Source organism: Nelusetta ayraudi, unplaced genomic scaffold (genome assembly GCF_046127955.1).
Source record: "Nelusetta ayraudi isolate G7.1 ecotype Tasmania unplaced genomic scaffold, CSIRO-AGI_Nayr_v1 ptg000200l, whole genome shotgun sequence".
In the NCBI taxonomy this organism is placed as follows: domain Eukaryota; kingdom Metazoa; phylum Chordata; class Actinopteri; order Tetraodontiformes; family Monacanthidae; genus Nelusetta; species Nelusetta ayraudi.
The window spans coordinates 365,001-385,779 of record NW_027466249.1 but is presented as its reverse complement, the minus strand read 5'-3'; the positions used below and the strand labels follow the sequence as shown (position 1 = coordinate 385,779).

Genomic DNA, 20,779 nt, shown 5'->3' with positions numbered 1-20,779 from the left:
TTATAATTAACATAAAACCCAAGGGTTTTCATAAAATCATCTGTTTTCATAATTTCAATCATTTGCCTCTCAGGCCCTCCAGAACCTTCCAGCACCCCACCAGAGATTATGGATATTACCAAAAGCTCTGTGGCGCTGGCCTGGTCCAGACCCAAGGATGATGGAGGCTCTGCCATCACTGGCTACTTTGTTGAGTACAAAGTGGTATCTGCTGAGACATGGTCTCGTAATGAGGTGAAAATTGTGTCCACCATGTTCACCCAGTCTGGACTCACCCCAGACGCAGACTATCAGTTCCGTATCGTCGCGGTGAACAGCATTGGCGAAAGCGAGCCTGGTCCCGTGTCCGATCCGGTCACGTGCAAAGATCCGTTTGGTGAGTTGTGATTAATCTTACACATGTGGAAATATGGCCACATTTATTTTGAGTTATTAATCAGTCAAAGATTTCCAAACAATCAGGCCACCGGCCTGTAATGAGGACGCGTCAATAATAAATCCATTATCTCTCCAGACAAGCCGAGCCAGCCGGGCGAGATCGATACGGTCAACGTGACCAACAACTTCATCACGATCCGCTGGCAAGCCCCAGAGTGCGATGGTGGAAAGGAGGTCCTGGGCTACTGGGTGGAGCACAGGAAGTCCATCGAGAGCACCTGGAAGAAGTCCAACAAGCAGAGGCTAAAAGAAAAAGAAGTCACGATCCCCGGACTGGCCGAGGCCACAGAGTACGAGTTCAGGGTGTTTGCCGAAAACGAGAGAGGACTGAGCCGACCTCGGAGGACCGCCACCTGCGTCAAGACTAAACTGAGTGGTAAGACTGCCGCACGGGGTCAAACTGCCACTTGCATTGTGACGTCGATCGTTCTCAAACCGTGATTTGTCTTGGCCTTGCAGTTGAAACCAAACCCAGTCTGAGGAAGGAAATGGATGAGGTCACTGCTAAAATTGGCCAGCCAACTGTCATGAAGTGCCAGATGATTGGCCGGCCCGTGCCAGACATCAAGTGGTATCACGCCGGCATGGAGATTGTCGAGTCGAGCAAATACCAGATGAGCTCCGACGGCCGCAACCACTCGCTTTCCATCACGACGGATCAGCAGGAAGATGAAGGAGAATACACCTGCAAGGCCATCAATGACGCCGGAGAAGCCGAGACCACCGGGCTCCTGGTTCTGGAGGCTGCTCCTTCCTTCCATTCAGACTACCCGCTGAAGCAGACATACTACACGGGATTGGGAACCACTCTGCGCATCCACGCCGTCTACATTGGTCGTCCTCAGCCAAAGATCATGTGGCTGCACGGGGCCAAGACCCTTGAAAACACAGAGGACATCAACATCGAAACCACCGAGCACTACACCCACCTCATTATCAAGAACGTGCAGCGTAGAGTCCACGGAGGCAAATACAGGATCAGACTACACAACCACTTTGGCAGGACGGACACTGCATTCAATGTGGAAATTTACGGTGAGTTTCAGCACAGCTGCTGTTTTTCAAAGGCAACTTTGTTTGGGGGGAAATTAATTGTCTCTTCCTATTTTAGACAAACCTGACACACCTCAGGGCCCCATTGTACTGGACGCACTGCTGAAGAACTCCGTCATCATCAGCTGGAAAGCACCCACCGACGACGGAGGCTGCATGATCACTAACTACATTGTAGAAAAGCGTGAAGACAAGGACGGCTCAGAGTGGGAACTCGTGTCATCGTCCATCAATGGAACATCCTGCCGTGTGCCCAACCTAGTGGAGAGTGCGGGGTACTTCTTCAGGGTCTACGCTCAAAATCGCTACGGCAACAGTGAGCCCTTAGAGACGACGTCGCCGATCCTCATCAAGAGTCAACTGGGTAAATGTTTACTCTGGATGTACTCGCGATTCCAGTGATTCACAGAGCAAAATGAGCGACTGATTTATGTGTTGTGTCATTTTTAAACTGTGATCGTGGTCAAAAAGGGGAGGGGATCCCTGAAACCCAGTTCAATCAGACTAAATAACCAATTTTTATTTTGTCATCTTCAGAAAAACCATCTCCACCATTGTCCCCTGTTGTCTCCGGAATAACCAAAGACTCCTGCGTGGTTTCTTGGAAGCCACCGCTCAGTGATGGAGGATCCAAGATTAAGAGCTACTGCCTCGAGAAGAAGCACAAGAAGGACAAGAAGGAATGGAGCGACTGGGCCGCGGTGACCACCGACGAGATCAAACAGACCGTTTTCTCTGTCAAGCGTCTGACCGAAGGAGTTGAGCACATTTTCCGAGTGAAGTGTGAGAACCTCGGAGGTGAGAGTGACTACAGTGAGGAGACGGCTCCCATGGTCCCAGCCACTGCTGTACAGATCCGTGCGCCCGCTTTCAAGGAGGAGCTGAGACACATGAGTGTCAAGTACAAGAGCAACGCCACCTTCGTGTGCAAGATCACAGGACAACCCAAACCTGTCATCAAATGGCTGAGACGAGGAAAGGAGATCCAGTCTGACGGAAAAAAGATCAAGATCCAGGAGTTTAAGGGAGGTTACCACCAGCTGGTTGTTGTCGAGGCTGATGAAGAAGATTCCACCGTGTACCAAATTAGAGCTACCAACCAGGGCGGCTCTATCTGTGCAACCGTATCCCTTGATGTTGAAAGTAAGCCCACTGAAACCTGTACTCACTCTTGCACCAAAGTTTTTATTTTAGTTTTTCTTCTCCTATACATACGTATCATTTCTATTCAGTATATATTTACACACTGTCTTTTAATTTACAGTCCCTGCCAAGATCCACCTGCCAAAGAACCTGAAGGACAAGGAAGCCATCCCTGCCCTGCGTGGAGAGGTGGTCAACATCAAGATTCCTTTTGGTGGCAAACCCGATCCTGTCATTACATGGCAGAAGGGACAAGATCTGATAGACAGCAACGGCCACTACCAGGTCATCGTCACCAGGTCCTTCACCTCGCTGGTGTTCCCCAATGGTGTGGAAAAGAAAGATGCCGGTTTCTATATCGTCTGTGCAAAGAACAGATTTGGTATTGACCAGCAGACCGTCGAGTTGGATGTCGCCGATGTTCCCGATCCTCCTCGTGGTGTCAAAGCCAGCGATGTGTCCCGAGACTCAGTCGCACTCAATTGGGTGGCGCCAGCAAATGATGGTGGCAGCAGAGTCATTAGCTATATCATTGAGAAATGCCCCACCACAGCTGAAAGGTGGCAACGGGTCGCCCAGTCACGTGACACCCGGTACACTGTCATCGGCCTCTTTGGAGGAACCAGCTACCAGTTCAGGGTCATTGCTGAGAATAAATTTGGCCAGAGTGCCCCGTCTGAGAGTAGCGGACCAGTCATGACCAAGGAGGACAAATCAAGAGTTCTACTGTATGACAGGGAGGTTGACGACAGCGGAGATGTGCGCAGAGGCAAGGCCCAGCACTCGGATTCAAAGAATCTGCACAATAAATACGCCATCGCGGAAGAGTTGAGCCGAGGCCAATTTGGCATCATCCACCGCTGTGTTGACATAAGTTCAGAGAAGACGTACATGGCCAAATTTGTCAAAGTGAGAGGTGCCGACCAAGCAGTAGTGAAGAAAGAAATTGCAACGCTAAATCTTGCCAAGCACACAAACTTCCTGCTCCTTCACGAGTCGTTTGAGAGCCCAGAGGAGCTGGTGATGATCTACGACTTCATCTCCGGCACAGACATCTTCGAACGCCTCAACTCAGCTGATTTTGAGCTCAACGAGCGGGAGATTGTCAACTACATCCGGCAGATCTGCTCAGCTCTCGAGTTCCTGCATGGCGAGAGCTACGGCCACTTTGATATCAGACCTGAAAACGTCATATACACCACCAGAACAAGTTCAAATGTGAAGATTATTGAACTGGGCCAGTCTAGACGCCTCACTCCAGGAGAACAAATCAAGATTCAGTACACCACCGCTGAGTACGCTGCACCTGAGATCCACCAGTGTGACATGGTCAGCTCTGTCACTGACATGTGGGCCGTTGGCGTCCTCGCCTACGTTCTCCTCTCTGGACTGAATCCCTTCACAGCAGAAACCAACCAACAAATGATCGATAACATTTCCAGCGCAGCCTACAGCTACGACGACGAGTCCTTCAAGCATGTCAGCGTCGATTCCATGGATTTCACCGACCGCTTGATAACTAAAGAGCGTAAGCATCGTATGACTGCTGCCGAGGCCCTGGTACATCCATGGCTCGCCAAGCCCACTGAGGAAGTCAGCACCAGAGCCATTGCAACTGGCAGGCACAAGAGATACTACCAGCAGATGGCCAGGAAGGAGTGGAGCACTGCAGTGTCTGCGGCCCGTGTCGCTAGTGGCGGCTCCCTCAGGTCCCAGCGAGGTGTCTTTGTTGCCAAGGTAAAGATTGCACCATTTGAAAACGGTCCGGTTGGAGGACAGATCAGCCACGCTGTGGTCAGCGAAGGAGACGCGGTGAAATTCATCTGCAATGTGGAGAATTACGATAGCAGCACCGAAGTGACGTGGTACTGTGGAGTTAGGCAGCTTGAGGCTAGCGACAGATACGAAATCGAATACGAGGACGGCCTGGCTGTGATCACCGTCACCAAGGTCAGCAGGGCCGACGACGGCACGTACAGATGCAAGATTGTCAATGAGTACGGCGAGGACAGCGCCTACGCAGAGCTCTTCGTCAATGGTGTCAGATCGTACCGCAACTTCTTCACCGGCCGCGTGGTCAAGAAGACAAAGCGAAGGGTCGACACTGCCAGGATGCTGCAGAAGCCACCCGAGTTCACCCTCCCGCTGGTCAACCAAACAGCCTACATTGGTGAAGACTTGCGCTTTAGCGTCACCATTACCGTTCACCCTGAGCCACGAGTCATCTGGCATAAATCTGGACAGAAGATGATCCCTGGACAGGATGACAAGAAATATACTTTCATCACTGACAAGGGCTTGTACCAACTTATTATACACAGTCTAAATGAAGAGGACGATGCCGAGTACAGCGTCGTGGCCCGCAACAGGTTTGGCGAAGACAGCTGCAAAGCTCGTCTCACGGTCGTTCCTCGACCTAAACCCGCAGACCTCACGCTGAGGCCGATGTTTAAACGGCTGCTGGCAAACGTGGAGTGCAGGGAGGGTCAGAACGTGCGTTTTGAGATCAGAGTGTCTGGACGTCCGGCACTGAAGTGGGAGAAGGACGGCATGCCTTTGGCCTTTGGACCGTCTATTGAAGTCGTTCACGAGGGTCTGGATTACTTCATCCTACATGTGAAAGACACCCTGTCTGAGGACTCTGGCGTGTACAGAGTTACCGCTACCAACTCTGCCGGATCTGCAAGTTGCCAGGCCACGTTGAAAGTGGAGCGTGTCCTTCGTGTGAAGAAGGAAATTGAGACGAGTGAAAAGAAGAAAAGGGTGGCAGGACAGGAGGAGTTGGACAAAAAGGTGAGACTATCTATGATCATGGCCGGTGCTGTGGTGACTCCCCTGCCACCTGCAGCGGTTCAAGCTGTCAGAGAGGCAGCCACCATGTTCAAACCGGCCGTCACCACAAAGAAGGGCGAGAAGACGGAAGCTGAGATCAAAAAAGAAAAAGAGGAGAGGAAGAAGCGAGCTGACGAGAAGAGGCTGCGCATGCCCTACGACGTCCCAACTCCTCGCGTCATCAATCCTGCCGTTCTCGAGGAGGACGTAGAAATCAAGCACTTCAAGCCACTTTCAGACATGAAGTGGTACAAGAAACTGCGGGATCAGTACGAGTTCCCTGAACCCATGGAGAAAATCACACAGAAGAGAATGAAGCGCATTCGCCTCTCCAGATGGGAGCAGTTCTACGAGGTGCCAATCAGGATCAAGGAACAGTACAAACCCAAGTGGCGCATCTCCTCCGTCACTCAGGATGACTTGGAAACGGTCAGGCCTGCAAGGCAGCGCACTCCCTCTCCTGAATTGGAGCTCTACCGCAGGATCCGTAGGCGCTCCCTTGGTGATCTCTCGGATGAGGAGTTGCTTCTGCCTGTGGACGAGTACCTTTCGATGAAGAGAACAGAGGAGGAGAGGCTTCGCTTGGAGGAAGAGCTCGAGCTTGGCTACTCGGCCTCCCCACCCAGCTTGAGTCCGGTCCGCTTTGAGCTTTCTGCCCTGCGGCCTTCATCTCCGAAGAGAATCTACAGCGACGACGAGGGCAGAGAAGAGCTCTACAGATACGATTCGTATAAAATTCCGTCCAAGTACGAGGCCGGCCCCTCCTTTGTTGACCTCCGCCAGCGCCACGACAAAGCTACTTTCAAAGCGCCGAGACAGAAGCAAAGGGTGTATGAAGAACGAGAAGATCAGGAGCTGCTGCGTCCTCACACAACCGTCCAGAGGATCTCCTCTTACAAGAGTGAACTCAGACGCATGGACTTTGAGGAGAAGACTCGAAGCACCAAGAAGGAAACGGTGGTCAGCGTGGCAAAATTCTCTGAGAGCGCTGAGTCTGAACATTTGACTGCCATGACCTCGGAATATATTCCTAAACCCATCAAGAAGCTCCAGATGCCCGAACCCACTACCACCACTGCCACCGCAGCGAAAGCTCTCAAGACCGACGTGACCCTGCCCAGAGTAGACTTTGCCTCTCGCTACGAGGAGAGGAAGCAGGTCCTCAGAGCCGAGAGAAGGTCAGTGGAGAGGAAGGTGGAAGTGGTGACGCAGGCTCCTTTCAGCCTCGACCATGCTCCGAGGATCACCGTCAGGATGCGCTCCCATCGTGTCCCTTACGGCTCCAACACCAGCTTCACGCTGAATGTGCAGTCCAAGCCAGAGCCTGAGGTCAAGTGGTTCCACAATGGAAAAGAAATTCGTTACAGTAACAAATTCCACATGAGCAACGTAAGCGGCGTCCTAACTCTTCAAATCATCAACTGTGTGACTGAAGACTCCGGAACTTACCGGGTGGTCTGCAGAAACGCTAAAGGAGAGACCTCTGACTACGCCTCGCTGGACGTAGCAGGAGCTGAATATGCTGCCTTCTCCTCACTGCGCCAAGACGAGGAACCTCCATCCTCCCATCTGCCAGAGATGACCAGGACTGAAGGGTACCACGTGTCCTCCTCCGTAGTGTCAACATCAGAAACCATTACGGAAAAAGTTGTGAAGGAGTCTGTCTCTGTCGTTAAGAAGGAGTCTGTCTCTGTTGCTAAGGAGTCTGTCTCTGTTGTTGAGACGCGCGGTGTCCCTGCTAAGATTCTGAACAAGCCCCAGTCTCTGACGGTGGAGGAGGGGGATCTTGCCAGGTTCGACTGCGATGTGGACGGTGAACCAGCACCGTCCGTCACATGGCTGCGTGAAGGTGCCGTTATTGGTTCCTCGGCTCGGCATCACATCCTCTCCACTCAGCACAACTCCCACTTGGAGATCTCTGCTGTGGAGAGTTCAGATGAAGGCAGCTACACAGTGTTGGTGGAGAACAGTGAAGGCAAACAGGAGGCCCATTTCACCCTGACCATCCGCAAGTCGGTATCTGCAGAAAAGGTAGTGGCTCCTCCGAGAGTTACCTCTCCAGAGGCCAAGAGCCCTCTGGCCAAGTCTCCCGAACCCATCAAGTCACCACAAAGAGTCAAATCCCCAGAGCCCATCAAGTCCCCTCAGCGAGTCAAGTCACCACTTTCACCAAAGTCTCCAACGCCTAAATCGCCCACTCCCAAATCTCCTCCTCCAGCTGAAAGAGGACGAGTGACTTCTCCCATCAGGTCACCAAAAAGAGTCATGTCTCCGTCATCGGTCCCAGAGGCGCCCCACTTCCTGCTGCAACCTCGCTCCCAGAATGTGGACGAAGGACAAAAAGTCAAATTCATGTGTGAAATCTCTGGAGAGCCTTTGCCTGAAGTGGAGTGGCTGAAGGACAACGTGGTGGTGAGTGACAGCCTCAGCGTAGCTCCGGTCTGCAGTCGACCTCGAGTCCACCTAACGCAGTGATTTTCTTTCTGCAGATCCTGGTCACATCGGACCGCAGACTGAGCCACGCTGGGAATGTGTTCAGTCTGGAGATCTGCAAGGCCTCCGTTGCAGACAGTGGGAAATACACCATCAGAGCCAAGAACCAGTCCGGCCAGTGTTCTGCAACAGCCTCCCTCCTCGTTCACAGTAAGTGTCTGTCCCACCCGGACCTCTGACTCCCAGCAGGTCCAGACCAGAACCTGTACTTGTGAACGTTACCAAATGAGTTGTGTGCCTGTCTCTTGCATTTTTGCAGCTCTGGTTGAAGAACCAACAGAAACGATGATAATTGAGGAGCACAGAGCTTCTTCCGCTCAAGCTGCTGCCAGCATGCAGAAATCCGTTCACGCGGGGGCAGCGGCCGTTCAGTTCGGCACCTTGAGCAGCGTTCGCTCTGCTGCTGCCACTGAGTATTTGTTTGAGAGCTCGTCTGCCACTAGCATGTCTGCCACCATGGCCCAGTCCGTCATTTCACTGAGCTCCAAAAGCCACAGCGTGGAATTGTCCGGTCACGTGGAGGCCTTGTCCTTCGGAGGACTCCTGGTCCAGGGTGCTAAAAGAGGTGAGGCACACAGGTTGGACCTGGTGGCGAGCAGCCAGGAGGGGAGCAGAAGTGAAAGAATCCTCTGTTCAATTCAAACTGACTTGAGTCTGGAGCTGAAGGAGGGATGAAGGTCATTAACGAGGAGGTGAAGCTAACTTGAAACACTTCCCTTCTCCTCCTCCTCCCTCTCCCAGGCACTCCGCCAAAGATCGAGGCTCTTCCGCTCAACGTCAGCGCACAACCGGGAAAACCGCTGACCCTGGCGGCAGCGTTCTCTGGAGACCCGGCGCCCCTGGTCCAGTGGGTCGCCTCGGGACGCCGCCTACCCAACGGGGATGAGCGGTACCGGGTGGAGACCTCGGAGGGTCAGTCCACCCTGGTGATCCGGGCGGTGAAGGAGGGCGACGCCGGAGCCTACAGCCTGCGGCTGTCCAACGAGTTCGGCAGCGACGACGCCACCGTCAACGTTCACGTTCGGTCCATGTGAGGAAAAAAGAGAAAAAAACAGAATCGATGTTCCCGCCCCCTCATCCACAACCTTTTTATTTAGTGAATTAGCAGCGATACGTGATGAAGATCTGCATCTCTGTTCTTGTAAATATGAACTATTTTTGTACCAATCTTGACATTAATATATGCCAAACTAGACTCCAGTCTAACCTTGTTATAAATTGTGCCATATTGGATAACGATGACTTTGGACTTTTGATCCAGTTTTCTGTGACATGTACATAATGTATATAGCCGCAACGGAACGGTTATGGGAAATGTATGCATTGTTATTTATGACGTTATTCAGTTAAAGAAGAGCAGGAGAAAGTTCCACCGGGAACGAATACCCTGCGGAACCGAGCAACCAAACTCTGCGCCTCAACCCCGGGTTGAAGTCTTAAGACCGCCTCGACGGGTGGAGAAGCTCCCCGTCGATGTTCTGAACCCAGACAAAGTTTTTACACGCGTGTAAACGCGAGATGTTTTGACGAGTTGCGCCGCGGCCTCGAGGCCCCGAGCGCCGCTTGCGTCTCCCTAACGTTAAAGCGGCGCCACGCGGCCTCGAGCCCGGACCGACCCGAGTTGTACCACCGTGATGTGATGACCCGCCGGGGGCGCGAGCGGCCTGCGTCCTCGGCGTTTAGAGCGCTGCTTCTGGCGCCTGACGGCGCCGCCGACCTCCGGCACCTCAAGGTCTCCTGGCCTCCAAGGCGACGGTCGGAAGTCGGCGCCGACCCTCCGGCGCAGAAGCAGCGCTGGCTCTCGGAGGATAGTTAGCTAACGTGTTCAGTGTGCGCGTGCGTGTGAGTGTGTAATAGTTTGTAGACCTTTGACCTTGTCAGTCGGGGTCGTCTGACCTTCACACGGCGACTCGTCTCCTGTGAGGACGGCCCCGCGCTGTCAGACCGACTTCCTCCTCCTCCTTGAGTTTGAATGAGTTTTAATAAAGCGTGATTTCAGCACTACGCCGGCTCCGCCTCCTCCTTCATCCAGCTGCAGGGACCAGGGACCAGACCAGCTCACACACTGTAGTCTGACCCTCAGCCACAGCCGCCGTGCTCACACACACACACACACACACACACACACACACACACACACACACACACACACACACACACACACACACACACACACTTTAGCTGAGTGCTTTTCTTCTATGATTCAAAGGATGACAACCAAAGCAAAGACTCAGCGTATTACTCACAATCTCTCCGTCAGTCACTCGCTGACTTTTAACAGTGACTCTGTCAGTTCCTCTGTCAGTCAATCAGTCAGTTACTCTGTCAGTCAGTTACTCAGTTACTCTGTCAGTTACAGAAGAAGACCATCAGCAGTGAGATGCAGCCACTTTATTCATCATGGTTATAATGCTTCAGTCTGTGTGGGTTTAAATGTGGACAGCGTGAACCTTCAGCCAATCAGAATGCAGCTCCTCTGCCTGCCCGATATCTTTCATCAGTACTCAGTCATCAAAACATGGAATTCAACTACACCACCTGGATGGGGATGATACACCTGCAAGACGGTCAATAACATCCCTTATATACAAGACGTGACAATTTGCATTTTGCTATGTGGCTCAAGCGTTAGCGTTAGCATTAGCATGGATCATTTCCACAGTTGGAAGTCAACAGGAGGAATCGGGTTTATGCAATGACGTGAACGCTACTCCTAACTTTAAAGGGATTGGACACTGGTGCTAGCTCAGCTACTGCTACTGCTAATGCTACTGCTAACCCAACCAGCCAGTGCGCTCAGTCAAAGTCAAACAAAGTGAACACAAGTGGAGCGAGCCAAGAACCGAGTCTGAACTCTGGTTAAGAAACAGATGCTTGGATACATTCTGAACAGGCTGTGTTCTGGTGCTCGTAAGGAGTTTACAGCTTTGTGCGACACAATCCAGGGGGCGCTCTTCTTCAAGGTAAAGTCTCATAAAAGTAGAAACGGTAGAAAATACAAAAGAGGAGGAACATTTTCAAAGCCTTGTTAACCCTAACCCAGGGGTGTCAAACATACGGCCCACGGGCCGGATCAAGCCCGCAAAGTGTTTTTTTTCCGGCCCGCGAGATGATTTTGCAAAATATAAAAACTGCAATTTTTCAATGAAAGAAAGTGCTGTTCTAATGTGTCCACTTGGTGTCGCAATATCGTTTCTGCTTCGCGAACAAACTCAATACTGGGGCTGAGCAAATCGGCAGCCAATCACGCCTCCTATTGGCTGCCCTCATTGCCCCAGAACGCCTCCTATTGGCTGCCCTCATTGCCTCAGAACGCCTCCTATTGGCTGCCCTCAGTGCCCCAGAACGCCTCCTATTGGCTGCCCTCATTGCCCCAGAACGTCTCTGTCGAAACAGACAAAGTTGATGCAGAGCAGCGTTGCCAACTCAGCGACTTTCTCCCCCCAAAAAGTCGTTATTCTCCCCATGGTGACTTTTATTTTTTGTCAAAAGCGACTAGCAACAGATCTCCCGACTCTTCCTGCTGTTGTTACGTTGCGATCAAGTGCAAATGGTCAATGATGCAAATTAGACGATGAGGTCATTTGGCGACTTCTAGCGACTTTCAGGACGGCCAATAGCGACTTTCCTCACTGAGGAGTTGGCAGCACTGGTCCAGAGTGCAGAGTGCTGAAAGAACACAGACAAAGTAAAACAAATTTTGTTTACGTTATTATTACGATACCATGATTTTAGCGGTCCGGCCCGCCTGGGAAGAGATTTTCCTCTGTGTGGCCCGTGAACCAACATGAGTTTGACACCCCTGACCCCTGACCCTACCCTGACCCCTAACCCCTACCCTAGAGTTTCATGATGTTTACAGCAAACACACAATTACAAACTGTTTGATGATGGTTGGCATCTATCGTGCTAAACATTGATACGTTCACTTTAGATACTGCACATGTTAACGACGTGCCACAGACCTACTGACGGTGTTACATTGTTAATACTGCACCATGGAAATATAAAATAATACTTTTCTGCAATCCCGCTTCATTTTCATTGTTGCTTTTCATAAACGATGACACCAAACGTTACTCGGAGCCAACACTTGAGCACGGACTCCAGGATGCTGGACTTGATTGACAGTGAGGACTATAAGGACTCAGTGAGAAGTGTTCAATGTGCTTATACTGAAATAAAGTGCGGTGGATCTTAAAATAAACAATGGGAATGTTGCTGCCCCACAGGTTTATGTTCAACGTGAGACCATCGGGTGAAGGAGGTCTCTAAGGCCGGCTGTCACTGTGCTACTTGTTCAGTTCTCCACCGAGACCTTCGGCTTCTGGTCTCCTCCGCCGGTCCAGGTGTTTGAGGAGGCTGTTGGCTGACGCAGGTCAAGGCCGTTGGTCAGCTGACACGATGGGTCAGCTGACTGAACAATGAGCCAATGAGAAGGAAAGGTTGTTGTCCGCGGGACGTGCTGGGTGCATAGGTGAGGGAAGTTAACGCAGGTCAAACACAGGATTTCCTCCAGAGGACCGAGGTCTTGGTGGTCTGCTCGGAGAACCTTGAGCCATTCTGCAGCGAAGCCTCCAGGAGCTCCAGCCAACCACCAGGTGGATTTGACCAGGAGGGTTCTTGGAGAACCATCGACTTCAAGAACCTTCAGTTGCTTCAGTTCAACCTGGATGACTTCAGACCTTCAGAGTCAGGAGGCTTTGGGTTTTGCTCAGTCAGTCCATCACCGACACTCAGCGTCAGTTCAACCGAACCTACCGACACCGACACACTCGTCCCAAATGAGGCCCAACTCGAGTAGAAAGTGCCGAGGCCACGAAGGCTCCTCTCTGTAGCAGCTCTAGAAACTGGTCATCCCGTCAGGCTCCGAAGTCGTGGTCGCTGCTGCTGCCACGCCCACCGAAAAAACCGCCATGCTGGACTTGGACTTGCTGGGGAGGCCGCTGCTCCCACTGACTGGAGCGCCAGAGGAGACCGAGGTCTGGCCTCCGTGGTCCAACTCCAGGTCCAGGTCTAGAGCTGCTTCTGCAGAAACGACCCACGAGGCTGGACGCCACTTCTTCAGGGTGTACGGAGTCTTGACCCGCCGTTTGATCTTCTCCCCTGAAGAACTCAGGCTGCCGGTCAAAGGGTCGTCATCTGAGGAGGAGGTCAGAGGAGGAGCAGGTAACAGGAGGAGGAGGTCAGAGGAGGAGCAGGTAACAGGAGGAGGAGACGGAGGTAACAGGAGGAGGAGATCAGAGGAAGAGGAGGTAACAGGAGGAGAAGGTTACAAGAGGTCAGAGGAGGAGATAACAGAAGAGGAGGAGGTCACAGGAGGAGGAGGAGGACACAGTGTGTCAGAGGAGGAGTGTAAACTGTACAAATGTTACCTGAGTAGATGAAGGATGCAGACAGGTCCAAGGAACTGGGACGCTCAGGCCTCTTTGCTTTAGCCACGCCTCTCTGGGGCCGCAACATAACAGGAGCTTGTGGAACCGACGCCGCGCGGCTTGGTAGAGCAGCCTGTTGTAAAGCTGAAGGTCCTCTGAGGGTATCATGGTATGGCTTCCGAACCAAAGAAAAGTCTTCTGGAGCCAGGTTTCCCGAGGCCCCTGAAGGTGGCGCTGAGCTCTGGGACGAAGCCTCTTGAACCGCTGAGGCTGCTGATGGCGGGACGGAGGTCTGACTTGGCAGAGCTTCTCTGGAGGCAGAGCCATCATCTGGACCTCCCAGGAGAGGAACTCCAGTGGGAGCAGCCGGACCTCTAGTGGGAGGGGCCTGAGCCTCTTGGATCTGGCTGTATGTCATATCTTCCCCTTGACTAGAAGGTAAGATTTTATCTTCCAAAGGCCAAAGTGGTTGAGGAGACGTGGCGATGTTCTGACTGGACATGTGTGGCTCCTTCAGGAGCTGGTGGACGGTGCTGAGGTCTGGTTGGAGCAGGTGGACCTTGCTGAGGTCTGGTTGGAGCTCTGAACCAGGCAGCTGGAGGTCCAGTCCCATGGCCGTCCTGTTGCTGTTGTTGTTGTTGTAGTTGCAACCTGGTGCTGTCGGGGCGTGCCCTCTTCTGGCCTGGTGGAGGCTCTGCGGCCCACCGGTGGGCGTGCTCTCGGCAGGTGGCTGCTCTCCGTCCAGCAGGGGGCGCTGCTCATCAGGGCTGAAGGTCAGGAGGTCTTCTCTTTGGCTGCCCACTCTGTTTTCATGGTGCAGCTGCTGCCCCGCCCCCAGATTCCTCTGACCTCCAGCCGTCAGGCCATTGGTTACCAGAGAGGGAGCGCCCCCGGCTGCACACTTCACGCTGGAGTTACTGACGGTGGTCACCAGGTGGGGCTCTACAGCTGAGATGATCGTGACAGTGTTCATTTTAGCAACACCCGTTTCCACCTGCAACAGATTGTGGTAGTGTTAGTTCCATGTGCCAGGTACCATAATGGACAGTGTCTAGCACTGCGCTAGCCTTAGCCTGCTGCTGTTAGCCTTGCCTGGCCACACTGTACCTGGTGATGACTGGACTTTCCCAGCTTCAGTTGAGGGAAGACTGAGGGCGTCTCCTTGGTCTCCTTGGTCTTGAAGAGAAGGTGGAGGCTTTTGGGCCTCAGGGGCAGGTTCTGTTGCTTGGGCAGGGGCTGTGAGGCTGGCGGAGGGAGATCGGGTCTACCGCAAGCCACCAGAGTCGGCAGTAGTTTGTCTGCCTAAAAATCACAGGAAGAGATCCTGACCCCATTCCTGGAGAGGACTTCATAGGAACCTGCTGGAGGTGCAGGTGTTTACCTGAGCCGTTTGAGACACCGAGTCACTCAGCAAACTGCAGGTTTTGTACTCAGCCGAGGCAACGGCTGAAAGTTCCTTCAAGTTCTCGTCAGAACTGTTCCTCGGTTTCTTGGGGGCCTGTGGAGACAGAAGCAGCTGATGTACAGATTCAGACATTAGCAAACTTGGACTAGAACTTCTTCAGAGTCCACTGGTGGCCTCCAGGTCTTTGCCTAATAGCTGAGGGCCGTTTGGGGCCCAGCGCCACCTACGAGACCGGAGGTGGCTTCATACCAGCCTCTGCTGCCGCTCCTGGTTGATGAGGTTCCTGTTCTTCTCAGCAGCCTCCGCTCCGCTCACTACAGTCTTGATGACCGCCGCCTGCTGGCTTTCTCCTTGAAGGCGGTTAACCACACCCACCTGGTGGGCCTCAATGTAGCTGGAGGCGGAGCTGGTAGGCGTGCTGCAGTGAGACAGATTCCTGAGAGGTGGAGAGAGATGAGGAACCAAGAGATGACAGCAAACTTAAAGTCAGTCCTCAGCTCCAGCAACCGCTGCAGTGTCCAGGTCTTCGTCTGGACTGGAGCTGGAGGAACCGTGTGAAGAACCCGCTGAGAAGACCCTCAGCTAACCCTGCAGGCCCCTCAGGATGGAGAACTACCTTTGGAGTTTTTCCTCACAGTCCATGGGACCCTGAGGTGCACATGTTGTCTGTTGTCAGTGTGTGTGTGTACCTGTGGTTGTGTGTGTTCAACTGGGCGAGTTCACTCAGTCTCTCCTCCGCACACTGAGCAGTGAGTCGAGCTTCAGCGTCCTGGTCCCAGCAGTCCTCCATGGTCTCCTTCAGGGAACGCAGCACCTGGAAACCAGAGGTCGCGTTAACCCGACATTTTCCCTCATTGAAAGGTTTTTTTAACGCTGACGGATAAATCTGAAGGCCGTTGTTCATTTTGACAAGTTGCAGTTCACACCCCTGACCACTCGGTGGCAGTAATGAGCACATTGCAAAGTTTCTTTGCGAGTCCCAGTGCCCCCTGTCACTCTCACACACCCACACCTGAGCTCAGCCAATCACAGGTGAGTTCCCTTCACCGCTCAAAGTTCACCAACAGCTCGAGCATCAAATCAACACAGAGCAGAAAACACGGGTCCCGCCCACCCTCACACTACCGACTGGCTGTTGTCTCTCTTGATGCTCAACCTGAGTGGATTCACTCGGAAGAAAAAACAGTTCAGTTTCTTTTAAGACCTATTTGATGATGCGCTGGCGGGCAGCGATTCAAGACCATGTGGACCAGGAGGACCCTCACCAAGCTGCCATTCTTCTCCCAGGCTTGGGGAAAGCGAGGCCTGGTCTTCTCTCTGGCCACCAGGATCTGCATCTCCTCAAAGCTGGGATGGTTCCCCAGCTCCGCCTGGAAGGCCAGCTCGTACTCGGGTGCCGCTTCACCTGGACATACATCACAGCGGGATGAGGACAGGATGTGGTCTGCCGTGGGTCCAGTTGCCCTCGGTAGGAACCTGGTGCGTCACCTGGGAACAGGTGTGAACACCTCCTGAAGCTCTCCCACAGCAGCAGACCCAGAGCGTAGACGTCCACCTGCTTCAGCGCTGCCTCGTAGTCCCGCAGGTTCAGCGCTCCGCCCAGAACCTCCGGAGCCATGTACCGCACCGTCCCCACCTGCGGGCACATGACCTCTGTCACCTCCTGATCTCCTAGGTCACCGCCACTCACCAGACCTCACCTCTGATATGGCCATGGTGTCGTCGTCTCCGCCGGGACAACATTGACGACTTCCTGTCAGCCTCATAGACAGACCGAAGTCAGCCAGGACACAGGTCAGGTCGCCTCGGACCAGAACGTTCCTGCTGGACACGTCTCGGTGGGCCACCGCCGGTTTGTACTGGTCTGGCAGAGGTAGAGGAGGAGTCAGCTGAGTGAGACAGACCGAGAGACAGAGAAAGAGAGAGAGCGAGAGAGCGAGACCTCCTCTGTGCAGTTCATGGTGCAGGAAGGCAAGGCCTCTGGTGACACCAAGGGTCATCCTGCAGCAGGTGGACCAGTCCACTGTGTGGACAGACAGGTAGCGAGACAGGCTGCCCTAAGACACACAGACAGACACACAGCTTTGAACACGTCCTGTTTTTCTGGATCCTCCCGGCCCGGTATTGCTGTTGTCTGAGTGCAACTCATCAGGTGGAGACTCCAGGAAGACCTGGACCCTCCACGTGGTGCACCAGGTCTTCCTGGGGGTTCCCAGAAGGTTCTCTCAGCCCAAAGAAGAACTGGACCAGTGGTGTAGGTCCATGGCTCCAGGAAGGAAGTAGGAGGAATCAGCAGACTGCCTGCTGACTCCAGAAGACCTGGGTCCTCCACCTGGACCAGACAGAGACTCCAGAAGACCTGGGCCCTCCACCTGGACCAGGCAGAGACTCCAGAAGACCTGGGCCCTCCACCTGGTGGAGACTTTGGTGTCTGGTGGTCCTAACCTGGGGGTAGAAGTCCATGACGATGAGGAACTCTGGCCGTCCGTCGGTGGTGGTCCTCTGCTCGGCACTGAGGAAGTGGGCCAGGTTGAGGTGCTGCTGCAGCAGCGGCAGGCTGTAGATGGAGCGCTCGTTGGCGAAGGTCTGCCGATTGGCTGAGCTGAAGAGCTTGACGGCGACGCAGCGCTCGCCGAGGAGGCCACGGAACACCGTGCCGTAGCGGCCTCGGCCAATCAGCTGCCGGGAGACACAGGAAGAGGGCGGGGTTCCAACATCCCGCCTCAGAAGCATCGCGGTGACGCCAGAGGGGCGTGGCCTCCGTGCGTGCGTGTGTGTGTGTGTGTGTGTGTGTGTGTGTACCTCCAGCAGTTTGAGGTTGTCCAGCTCCACAGCAGCTTCACTGTTTGACTCCATCACATCCACCACACACTCAGCGAGGAGCTTCTTCCTTCCTGCACACACACACGCACACGCACACACGCACGCACACACACACACACACACACACACACACACACACACACACACAATTCACCTGATCAGTGTGTGTGTGTGTGTGTGTGCGTGCGTGTGTGTGTGTGTGTGTACCTCTCATCACTCGGTATCCCAGGAACGCCGCCACAATGGCGAAGGCTGCAACAGCGACAGTCACCAGGGCCACCAGCGCTGACTCCGCCCTCCTCAGCGGCCCATTGGCTGTGGGGTTATGACGTCACAATGACATCAATGCAGCATCACATCTCACCACACTGACGTGTGTGTGTGTGTGTGTGTGTGTGTGTGTGTGTGTGTGTGCTGGACACCCACCGGCCTCTGGCCCGCTGTCCTCCAGCAGCCTCTGTGCAGGTGAGCCAGCAGGGGGCGGAGCCTCGGTGAAGTTGAGGTTGCACAGGTGCTGCCTGCAGCAGCAGAACCTGTAGCTGCTGTTGTGGACCACAGCAGGTGGAGCAGAAACCAGGCAGCGCTCGGAGCCGCACTCCCCCTGGCTGCCGGTGTGAGGCCAGCAGCCTGCAGCGGGAGGGAGGGGGCGGGGTTAGGGGCGGAGCTTCGTCTTCGCTCTGTGTGTGTGTGTGTGTGTGTGTCTCACCTTGCTTGACCAGTTGTATGTCGCCATCGGGTTGCTTTTCCCATAATCCATAGCAGCGGGAGCCGCGCTGGCAGCGGACGGTGGCGTTCTCTTGAGGCCCCGCCCTTCGCAGCTGGTGGGCGGGGCCGCCGTGAGGTTCCGCCCCCTGCAGCTGCTCAGCAAAGGCACACTCCAGCTCCGCCCACTGCAGTCCTGGAGACACACAGGAAGTTCCTTGCAGCAGCAGCAGCAATCTGACATTTCACAACAACAGGAAGAACAATTAGACATCACGATGCTAACTTCCTGTTTGTCAAGCTAATTGTTCCTGATTGCACCGAGTCTCCCTGGAGCCAGGAGGAGCGCCGTGTTTAGTCTGGTGTAACACACACACACACACACACACACACACACACACACACACACACACACACACACACACACACACACACACACACACAATGGTAGGAAGGTGGGTGTGTGTCTCGCTGCTTATCTCCGTCATCGCGGCTCAGAGCGGCAGACTGGCTGGCGACTGGCTGGACTCTTGGGCTGGAGCGCAAGGCATCCTGGGAAGTGGAGTTCACGCGCCACCGCCGCTCAGTCTGATGTCTGTGCAGGATGCGACTCGTCGCTCTGCAGCCATCAGGGTCGGTCCGGGCCAGCAAGCCTCCACCTGGTTCCGTAGCTGCAGCTATGCTAAGCTAAGCTAAGTGCTGAGTGCTCGTGGTGGACCAACCTGCACAGGTGCGCAGCAGCAGCAGCAGGACGAGCGCGTACGCCGCCTGCATCATCTCAGGTCCACCTGTCTGGTTCGATCCTCAGACGCCACCTGGAGGAAGACAGCGGCACCACAGGTCAGCTGCTCCTACAACATCTTCTCACACAACAGAGATGGACCAGAACCAGACCGAGCCGAACCGGTCCGCCCAACCCAGCTGCTCGCTCCTCAGCTCAGCTGATCGACTGCCTGCTCATCAGCGCCACCTGTCCGTCAGCAGGATATTGATTAGTGATCAGTTTCACTGACGTCATCATCGATCACCTGCGCGATGTGCAGGTTTGTGACATCACAGCGGAAAGGGAGTGGCACGTGCGTACTCACGCAGTCGCTCATCTTCGTGTGTGTGTGTGTGTGTGTGTGTGTGTGTGTGTGTGTGTGTGTGTGTGTGTGTGTGTGTGTGTGTGTGTGTGTGAGAGAGAGAGAGAGAGAGAGAGTGTCGGTACCGATGTGAAGGGTTCCACCGCCTCGGTCTCTGTGTTCCTCCACAGATAGGTTCGGCTCGGTTCGGTTCGTAATCTTCCGTTGTTCGGGTTCGGCCGGTTCGGCTCAGAAGCCGCCTGGAAGCGAAGCTGCACTCCGTTCGTCTGTGGCGCATTCACCGTGTGTCAAGCGACGACGAGCAGCTCGCACTTCCGGTCGAGCTCACAGTAAAAGCGGAAGTGATAAATTGAGAAGCGCGCAGCGACTGCCGAGCGGAACGGACGAGACTCGTTTATGTTCGACGTTAAAAATGCGCATGCGGATGTGGACCTTTCGGCCGTCCCTTGCGTTGGTCACGTGTGTAATTCTGTTAGGATGGGAGCAGCACCGGTGATCGCCGCGGGGAGCAGTGTCGAGCCGAAGCCTCCGTCATCACGCCGTGACTTAAACACTGCATGTTTGTTTCTGCAGCAGTGCACGGAGGTTGTGAGTTCGACTCCTGTGGCGCGAGCTCTGGCTGGAGGGGATCCGGTCCATCGCCCCCTTCTGGACGCTTGTAGCTTCACTGGATGTCCAGCAGATGGCAGCACAATTGTTTCAGACAGACCGTCATTCTCTGCTTGTTCCGCTGTTCTGACGCCTGTGAGCGCCACCATGAGGGCGACTGAAGAGTTGCGTCTGACGGAGACGCCCGTCTTAGGATGTGAACGGACCAAGAAAATAAACTGAAACATTAAAAAACACATCAACTCATTTAGTCTCATTTCATCAAAGCAACTCTATGGAGAGAGGGGGAGAGTGTGTGTGTGTGTGTGTGTGTGTGTGTGTGTGTGTGTGTGTGTGTGTGTGAGAGAGAGGGGGGGGGGACAGAGAGGGAAAGAGAGGGAGAGAGGGGGGGAGGGGGAGAGAGACAGAGAGGGAGAGGAAGAGAGAGTGTGTGTGTGTGTGTGTGTGAGAGAGAGAGAGACAGAGGGGGAGAGTGTGTGTGTGTGTGTGTGTGTGAGAGAGAGAGAGAGAGAGAGACAGAGGGGGGGAGAGAGAGAGAGACAGGGGGTGAGAGAGAGAGAGAGGGAGAGAGAGTGTGTGTGTGTGTGTGAGAGAGAGAGAGAGACAGAGGGGGGGAGAGAGAGAGAGGGGGGGAGAGTGTGTGTGTGAGAGAGTCTCCCTGATGTTGTTCAGCCGTTAAACAAATATGAGAAAGGAAACCATATAAAGACAAAACACGCTGCTGCTACAGGGAGCACACACACACACACACACACACACACACACACACTCAGGGTGGATTCCCTCCTTAATGCCCTTCTTGGGTCAGCTTCAGCTTGTCT

The 20,779-nt window shown here is 54.0% G+C and overlaps 2 protein-coding genes across 2 annotated transcripts in view; one reads left to right on the top strand and one right to left on the bottom strand.

Annotated features, from left to right (window-relative positions):
- ttn.1 (titin, tandem duplicate 1) overlaps positions 1–9,963 on the top strand; it is a 97,838-nt gene extending 87,875 nt beyond the window's left edge. The window contains exons 145-153 of the mRNA XM_076015844.1: positions 74–376; positions 515–814; positions 898–1,473; positions 1,550–1,855; positions 2,029–2,634; positions 2,756–7,878; positions 7,956–8,109; positions 8,219–8,524; positions 8,701–9,963. Of these exons, the coding sequence (XP_075871959.1) occupies positions 74–376; positions 515–814; positions 898–1,473; positions 1,550–1,855; positions 2,029–2,634; positions 2,756–7,878; positions 7,956–8,109; positions 8,219–8,524; positions 8,701–8,993 (7,967 nt within the window). The 3' untranslated portion in view covers positions 8,994–9,963. The remainder of the gene's footprint in view (positions 1–73; positions 377–514; positions 815–897; positions 1,474–1,549; positions 1,856–2,028; positions 2,635–2,755; positions 7,879–7,955; positions 8,110–8,218; positions 8,525–8,700) is intronic.
- Positions 9,964–11,786: 1,823 nt separating this feature from the next.
- On the bottom strand, positions 11,787–19,739 carry LOC142881520 (bone morphogenetic protein receptor type-2-like). The gene is made up of 18 exons (XM_076015846.1): positions 19,475–19,739; positions 18,987–19,079; positions 18,269–18,460; positions 17,989–18,189; positions 17,770–17,877; positions 17,542–17,633; positions 17,185–17,418; positions 16,682–16,796; positions 16,440–16,603; positions 16,228–16,375; positions 16,005–16,144; positions 15,429–15,553; positions 14,989–15,175; positions 14,716–14,832; positions 14,442–14,636; positions 13,903–14,328; positions 13,335–13,872; positions 11,787–13,101 (listed from the first exon to the last, which is right to left on the bottom strand). The coding sequence occupies exons 2-18, from the start codon at positions 19,039–19,041 to the stop codon at positions 12,803–12,805; spliced, it is 3,336 nt and encodes a 1,111-aa protein (XP_075871961.1). The 5' UTR covers positions 19,042–19,079; positions 19,475–19,739; the 3' UTR covers positions 11,787–12,802.
- Between the last annotated feature and the right edge of the window lie 1,040 nt (positions 19,740–20,779).